Source organism: Ochotona curzoniae, unplaced genomic scaffold (genome assembly GCF_017591425.1).
Source record: "Ochotona curzoniae isolate NIBS_2020 unplaced genomic scaffold, NIBS_Ocur_1.0 contig_605, whole genome shotgun sequence".
Lineage (NCBI taxonomy): Eukaryota > Metazoa > Chordata > Mammalia > Lagomorpha > Ochotonidae > Ochotona > Ochotona curzoniae.
In genome coordinates, this window is record NW_024466491.1 from 4,023,346 (window position 1) to 4,031,156 (window position 7,811).

A 7,811-nucleotide genomic window follows, 5' to 3' on the forward strand; every position below is an offset into this window, starting at 1 on the left:
TTTTTAGTTTTTTGTTGTTTTGTTTGTTTTTGCACCTGAAGCGTTTTCCCTAAGAGATGTAACCACCCACCCCTCTGCTGGACCACCCCCTTCCTCCCTCCCACAACTTCAAAAGAGGAAAAAAAAAAAAGAGAGAGAGAGAGAGAGAGAGACATCCGAGAGACCAAATCAAGCCCTTTCCACCCCCACCCGGGCGTGCGGTCCCCGCATTTTACAGCGGGAGCACCCGCGCAGGGGAGCGTGTGTCTGTGCGATGTGCCTTCATGCGTTACTCTATTTATGTTGTTTGCAGCCCAACGGTAGCGGTCAGGGCAAAGTCCCGGGGTCATTTTTGCTACCGCCGCCGCCTCCAGTGGCCAGACCTGTGCCCCTTCCTATGCCTGATTCCAAATCTACCAGCACTACCCCAGACGGCGCCGTCTTGACTCCTCCGTCGCCTTGTAAGTGGACGATGAAAACCGAACCACCACGCCCAGCCGTCCCGGCCCGCCCACGCGGTCTCCGCGGCAACGAGCCAAGCGCCCCCCAGCCACCCCCTCCAGCCAGAGCCCCCTCCAGGACAGGAGCCCAGCTCAGCCTCCCGGGCCTCAGTCACGGCCGGCGCCCCACCTGCCCCGCTGCCCACCGCTCCCTCCCAGCCGGGAGTAGGGGGGACCCCTCCCAAGGCCCCTCTGGGGGGCGGGAGGGGGAGCGCAGTGGGGCGCCAGGCTGGGGGGGTGCTGGCATAGGGGGGTGGAGGGGTGGGGAGGCGCAGCCATGCCATCTTCATGCCTGATTGCTGTGTTTTTGCTTTTTTTGTTTTTTTGTTTTTGATTTTGATTTTTGATTATTATTGTTATATTTCGTTGTTTCTTCCCCCTCACCTCCCCACGCACACCAAGAGAAGGAAGTGCAACCCAAAAGGCGACGCCACCACCATCCCCGTTTTTTGCCTTGACCCTCACCTCTGTGCCCAGGCCCAGGCCTCCAGGACGCAGTAGCCAGTCCCTGACCCTTCAGTCTCATATTTGGTTTCTCGTTGTATCTCTTTTTCTTTCTTTTTTTTTCCTAATTATTATTATTTTTTTTCTTTAACTTCCTTCCCATCCCTCTTCCTTCCTTTCTTCCTCCCAGGTTGGATGCTCCAAGGACACAGGAGGGCTCGGGCCTCTGCTTAATTCTTTTCTCTCTCTCTCTCTCTCTCTCTTTTTTCTTTACAATCAATAACAAATTTTATCAAAGGAAAAAGCAGGATAATCTCGAGTGCAGAGGCCCCAGGTAGACGCGGCACGAAGGCCAGGGTCGGGGAGAGGTGGGTGGGAGCCGAGGGTTTGTGATATTTGGGGACATGGGGGTGGGCAGTGCTCAGGGGACCGAACGACCCCTCCCCGGCCTGGCGGGCTGCAACAGGTGGACGGCCTCCATCTCAGCCCTGCTCCCTGCGCGTGCACACTCTGTCTCTTCTGCTCCCTCAGTTTGAATTTTTTTCCCCCCTCCCACCCTCTTCATACCATCCGCCCACCTACATCTGTCATAAGACACAAACCAGGTCATGGTCATCACGGTCATTGGAGGTGGGGGATGCGGGCAATGGGTAGGCTTCGGGAGAGAGGTGGACAGGTCCCTGGGTGAGTCAGGGGTGGGTCAGGGAGAAGGGCCAGGCACCCCGGGACACCCCTTGCTGCCGCCTCTGGAGGGGGTTGGATGGGGGTGTGCCTCTTCTGTGCCATGGGGCTCTAGCCCAGCAGCCCAAGAAGGGGAGGGGTGCGGGGCACCCATATTTGTCCCCTTGGGTGGCCACCAGCACCAGCACCAGCACCTAAGCCCTGGCTCTTCGGCCTCCTTCCTCCTCCGTGGCCTTGGCCCAACTCAGGTTCTGGGACTTGGCGTACCGGTCCTCAGAAAAGGATGTCACCTCTGAGTCTCCTCCCCCCGCCCCAAAGCTGCCCATCTCAGCCACCTGCCCCATCCCGGGGACTTGCCTGGGGAACGGGCAGTGCAGCCCACCCCCCAGCCAAGCTGTCCAGGGTGGACAGGCATCCCAGCGGCCCGTTCTCCCAGGACCTAGGAGAGGACAGTGGGGAAGTGAGGGACCCCAGGGAGGGTGCCTGGGCACAGGCATGGGCTCAATGTGCCTCAAAGCCCCCCACTCCTATCACCCTGGCTGTGCAGGGGTGGCTGGCTGAAGCTGGGAGGGAGTTGGGGGTGTCTGTGTGATCCTGGCCAGTGAGGGGGTGAAGGCATGTGGGGTAGGGGTGGGCGAGGGGCCTGGTTTTTCAGCACAGCCAGCTGCCCTGCGCCCGCCCTGTGCCCAGGCCGCGCAATCTAACCCTATTTCTCCCTCTCTCAGCAGCCCCAAAGGGCAGTGCCCAGGAGGGCCCCACGGCCTGACGGGGTCTCCCCTCTCTCCCCCTCTCTCCCCTGCTCTCCACAGCACTCGCAACGACAGGCGCCTCCTCTGCCAACCGGTTTGTCAGCATCGGACCCCGGGACGGCAACTTTCTGAACATCCCGCAACAGTCTCAGGTGGGAGACCTGCCAGGGTCAGGGCTGCTGTGGAGGGACAGGCAGGGCTGGGCGCGTCTCTTGGAGTGAGGGGGACCCTGGGGCAGGGCCAGTGAGCCCAGCCCGATTTGTAGGCCCAGCTGAGCCTGCCTCCCCACGCAACAATGAAGGTGGGGGGGCTCTCTGGCTGATCAGCTAATTGGATAATTAGCTCTGACAACACTGGCCCGGAGGACAGGGCCAAGGACCTAGACCCAGTTGTTCTAGGCCAGGCCTGGTGCAGCGGAGGGATAAGGGAGGCCCCTGACAGGGGAAGCCTGGGGCTGCCTTCTCTCCTTCTGTGCGTTGCAGCCAGGGTCTCCCCTCAGCCGCCCGCCCGTAGGGGCTTGGGTGGGCTGTGTGCCCAGAGGCCTAGGGCCAGGGAAAGGCGGGGCTGGCCCTGGCCAGGGGAGGCCCCTCCCTGGGGTTGGCTGAGGCCTGCAAGGGAGACCCTCCTGACTGCTGTGCCCACCAGGCTGGGAGTAGCCTGCAGTGCTGGGGTCCCCCCCGGCCTCCCGGGAGGTGCAGGGCTCTCTCTGCCTGGGGACCCCTCTACTCTCGTGTCCTCAGCAAGGGTTTTTCCGTTTCCCGTGCACACGCTTTTCTTGCAAACCGCCTCTGGGAGGCTTCCTGGCCCCCGGCAATCCGCCTTGTGTGTGCCGGCTTGCTGAGGCCCCGTCCCGAGTTGCTGCATGGAAGTTTTGCATGTGGTTTGAGGAATTCTTTCCCCCTCTTTCTCTTCCTTTACTTCCCTAAAAGAAAAAAAAAAAAAAAAGCCAAAAAACTTTGTCAAACTTTAACCTCCAGAGCTCCCTAGTGGCGGGGACGGGAGGGGAAGAGGACTTCCACCCCCTCCAGCTTCCCACCCCCTCTCCCCAGAGTCACGTCTGACCCGTCTGGTTTCCAGGAGCAACCAGACATGATGTAACACCCAGATGAACTTGAACTTGGGGGTGTTGAGAAGAAAAACAATGGCTCCGAGCAGAGGCTGGAGCCACCCCCTCTGCTCTGTGCCAGGGAGGCAGAGAGAGAGTCCTGCTGGCAGAGGGCAGGAGGGGGTGCCAGAGGAGGGGACAGCAGGCGGCCTCCCCTCCTGGCTGTGGGCTGGCACCAGCCTGGGGCTCCACCACTCCCTCCCTCCCTCCCTCCTACCCTTCCTCCCTGCAGGGCCTCCTTCCCTGGGCCTGCGGCTCTGCTACCAATCCTCCCGGCTCAATGCCTCTCTCTCTCTCTCTCTCCACTTTGGGCTTGGACATTTTTGGGGGGGAACCAAGTCAGAGTTTGACGCAAGTTGGGGAAACAGCTCCCCATCACCACCATCCCATAGCTGCCATGCTGCTCCGCTCCTCCCCCCACCCCCTGCCCCTTGCCAGTCGCAGGTTCTTGGGCAGAGAGGGGACACCCCAGGCCCAGGGCCAGGACCCCTGAGCGGGCAGGTGCGCCTGGGAGCCAACAGTGGGGGGAGCCCTTGGGCTGGGGGGGAGCAGGCGGATGCCTTGTGGGCACAGGGTTACGGTGTGTGTATGTGGGGGGGGGGTGGTTTCCACAGTAACCAGTGACTTCTGAGCTGATCTCTGCAGTGCCAGATGGAAAGAGAACAATAGAATGAGGGAAGAAAAGAGAATTTTAGCAATTTTGTCATTCCCTGAGCAGTGCTTTTTACTTACTTGTAATCAGTTTTGGAGCTGGCTCAGGAGGTGGGGGAGGGTGGGGAGAACAGAAAAGGCAGCCCGAGGCTTGGCAGTCGCTCCGATTCCGGAGACCCGAGGGGGGTGTCGGGGAGCCCCCTCAGAGCTGCCTTTGTCCTTGACTCCAGCCCTTGGAGCCAGGGTCCCCCTCTCCCGTCTGCACGCTGGCACGGCCCCCACAGCACGTAGCTCAGGGGACCCCCAAAGACGGCCCACTTGGGGCTTGGGGCTCAGGCCTGCGTTGCCAACAGCTGGCGGTGCGGGCGGGGACCCTGCCTGTCCCCAGCTTCCATGCCCTGGTAGCCAGACGCGGGATGGGCCGTCAGCCAGAGCCGGCCTCTCTGCACCTGGGGACGGTGGCGCCCCCAAGGGCAGGGGATCCTTACGCAGACAGGCTCCTGGCTTCTCAAGCTGGACCAGCTGTCCTGGAGCTGTTAGCTGCTAAGGGTGGAGTTAAGGAGGGACCCGTCGAGGGAAGGTCGGTCTCTCAGGTGTGGCAGGAAGTCAAGCACCCAGTCATCTTTCCCAGCCACCCCCCAACTCCCCAGATGCCCTCGGGTGTGCCATCCAGCGCGGCCACCCTCGGCCACACCCCGATCTACCTGGGTGTATACCATCCGGTAGGGTGGCCACTGACACCAGACCCTGGAGTCCTGGCCTTGTATAGAGCGTCTCGCCTCTTGGCCCCTGGCGGGTCGCAAATCCAGCATCCCTGGGCTGCAGTGGGCAGCAGCTGGAGTCCTAGGCCAGGGCCGGAGGGGACATCCCCCAGTTAACAGTGTCCTGAAGATTGCAAATTTTCCATGCAATTCTGCCTGGACTTTTTTTTTTTTTTTTTTTGAAACTTGGTGGCACCCCTTGTGGCAGCCCGGACCCCAGGCAGGGCCTCGAGGTGCTGGCAGTTTTGAACTCAGGCACCACCCCTGGCCCTTGGGCTGTGTGGCCTCAGGCCTGTCACCCACCCTCTCTGAGCCCTGTTTCTGTGTGGGTTGGAAGCCGAGGGAGGGGAGCGGAGAGGCGGAGGCCTGCAGGTGCAGCTTCAGGAATCCCATAGCGTCCTAAGCGGACTGCCAGCTGCACCTGCTTAGAGAAGGACCCCTGAACACCCTGTAGCCGTGTGGTGGGGCAGGAGCCACACAGCCCAGCCCCTCAGCACCCCCTAACCCTGCGCGTGCTGAGCGAGGCCTCGTCTGTGGGAGTGTAGTGCACCCTGCTGGCGGACTAGGGGAAGAGACACTCCAGCCACTGCGCCCCCCGAGGAGAGGATTGTCGCAGGAGGGCAGCTGCCCCTCCCCCAGGCCTGGCGCAGCCGAGACTGCAGCCCTGTGGCCCCCCACCGCACCCCACCCCCGCCTTTCAGCCTGTGGGACTTTGGCGGGATGCACAGACGGGGAATTTCTGCCTTTAATCTAAAGAGACAGAAACAAAACTCAGCAAGAAGCTGGGACACCCCCACCCCCACCCCATCCCACTCCCCAAACCCCTCTGGGTACAAAAGCCCCAGCCTGGCACCCTCCCTACTCTCCAGGACCCACACAGAACCCCAACAATTGGAGACCCGGCCAAGGTCTCAGGTCTGTGCCAGCGACAGCCGTGGGGGTCCCACCCGCTGGGCACAGTGCCCGCGGGAAGGCCAGCTGGACTGGGCACGGGGAGGGGGGATTACCACAGGAGAGAATGGGGGTGTGCCTTCTCCTCCTCCTCCTTCTGGGGGGGTGGCTGCCCATAGCCTGGCTCTTGGGGGGCTGGACATGAGGGGCCGGTGGGAGTGGGCGGGGTTTGCCCCGCTATTCTCAATATTGCTTTCTTTTTTCCCCCTTTTGATCTTGTAGTCTTGGTTCCTCTGATAAGATCGCTAAAAAGAAACAACAAAATGTAAAGAAGAGGTTCCTCAAAAGGGGGGGAGAAGAAATTTTGACACATGGAAAAATCCCCCAACCCAGCCCAGCCCAGCCCAGCCCAGCCCAGCCCAGTCCAGTCCCACCGAAAAAAAAAAAAAGCAAAAGCTCAAACGTCAGCGTCTTCAGCCATCCAGCCAGCCCTCCCTCCTCCAGCCCAGGAGCCCCCCGCAGCCCCCGAAGCACCCCAGTCCTCGGAGAACCCCCCCGGGAAGGGGTCTCGGGTGGAGCTGTGCCGCGGCCGCCACGCAGACAGAAACGTGCGCACGGACTCTGCCCGCGGGACGCCAGACAGCGAGGCCGTCCAGGGCGCACGGGCACCCCGCGAGCAGCGGGGCGCGGCCCCCATCCTACCCCTAGGCCTTCCCCCTGAGCAGGGAGCCCGGAGGACTGTCAACCTGCGGGCTCGTCCTTCTCATCACCCCTCGCCCTCCACACTCTGTCCCCCAACCTTTTGTCGGCGGCGGGCCTGGGCTGCGGGACCAGGCCTGGGAGGCACCGGAGTGGGCAGAGGCATCCTTTGGAGCCAAGTTGTACGAGCCCAGAACCGAGGGGATAGGGGTGGGGATGGAAGTGGAGCAGGGTGGGATGGGGTGGGCAGCAGTTCCAAGGACAAAGTCCGAATGCCCTCCCCGGCCCGTCCTTCGGCCCACGCGCGCCGCGCGCGAGGGACGGCAGTCGGGCCCCAGGTCACCACCTCTCCAAGCCCTGCATGCAGGCGCCCTTGCCCCCGCCGGCCCCTGCCCCTGGCGCAGACAGCCCTGCTGGGGCCGGGCCCAGGACAGGACGGGCGCAGACGGGGGAGCCGGGATCCGAGCGCGGAGGACGAGGCTGAGACGCTACCTGCGCGCCTAGGTAGGCGTCCCGCTCGCCGACTCTCAGTCCCTTCCGAGGGTGTGCGGTCGTTCCTTTTCGAAAGTGTTTCGCAGCTTTCTGTCCCCCTCCCCACTTTTTCCCACCCCCCTCACCCCTCTCTGGATGTTACCTGTACCGTCCTGTCCTCTTTATTTAGGGGTGGGGGGGCGGCATTCATTGTTGGGGTGTTTCGCTGTTATAATTGGGAACTCCTCCATTTGGGAACAATTTGGTAACACACCACAGGAAGTGGCTCTCGCCCCCAGCCCCTGCCTACCATCGCCCCCCCTACCCCAACAAGGGATGGGAGGGGGGGCCTGTCCAGAGGGTCTTCACACACACCATCACCACCCCCGCCCCAGGAGGGAGGGGAGCAGGAGCACTCCCAGCGTGCCCCCCCCCCCGGTGTGGTTCGCGCCCCTGGCTCGTCTTTCTGTGCCTTACTGCCTCCTCCGAGTCTCCCTCCGGCCCCTCCCCGGCCCACCCCCGTGCCTCTCTCTCTCTCTCTCTCTCTCTCTCTCTCTCTCTCTCTCTCTCTCTCTCTCCACTGTTTGGAAACACACAGCGCAGGTCAGGGTCCCCTGAACGTCAGCTCGTCTGTCTGACACAGCACGCGGAGGGCGGCCAACCTCTGGCCTTTATTTATTGTGAATCTGGCTGGTGGGGGTGGGGAGGGCGGGGAGGGGCGGATGGGAGGGTTAGGGTTAGGGAGGGAGGGGGACCCTCACCTGGGGCTCCATCCACCCCGAAGCCACGAGGTGGCCGGCCCCAGGGGCCCGCTTTGGATGGGAGTGGAGGGTGGTGGGGGTCCCTCGGGAGTCTTCCAGGGGAGCGGAGTGGGGGGTGG

The 7,811-nt window shown here is 62.5% G+C and overlaps 1 protein-coding gene and 1 long non-coding RNA gene across 8 annotated transcripts in view; one reads left to right on the plus strand and one right to left on the minus strand.

Moving 5' to 3' along the window:
* The window catches only part of NFIX (nuclear factor I X), a 52,422-nt gene extending 46,327 nt beyond the window's left edge, over positions 1-6,095 (plus strand). For 5 of the 7 annotated variants that reach the window (XM_040990817.1, XM_040990820.1, XM_040990819.1 and 2 more), the window contains 2 exons: positions 293-440; positions 2,414-3,035. In XM_040990817.1, coding sequence (XP_040846751.1) covers positions 293-440; positions 2,414-2,574 — 309 coding nt within the window. In that variant the 3' untranslated portion in view covers positions 2,575-3,035. Of the gene's footprint in view, positions 1-292; positions 441-2,413; positions 3,036-6,043 lie in introns of those variants that run through there. The other 2 variants (XM_040990821.1, XM_040990822.1) reach the window with 2 other exon arrangements.
* LOC121163438 lies at positions 3,011-6,062 on the minus strand. Its single transcript, XR_005884882.1, has 4 exons — positions 5,878-6,062; positions 5,174-5,294; positions 3,137-3,275; positions 3,011-3,080 (listed from the first exon to the last, which is right to left on the minus strand). It is a non-coding gene; the product is annotated as an uncharacterized LOC121163438 (long non-coding RNA).
* Positions 6,096-7,811: the final 1,716 nt, after the last annotated feature.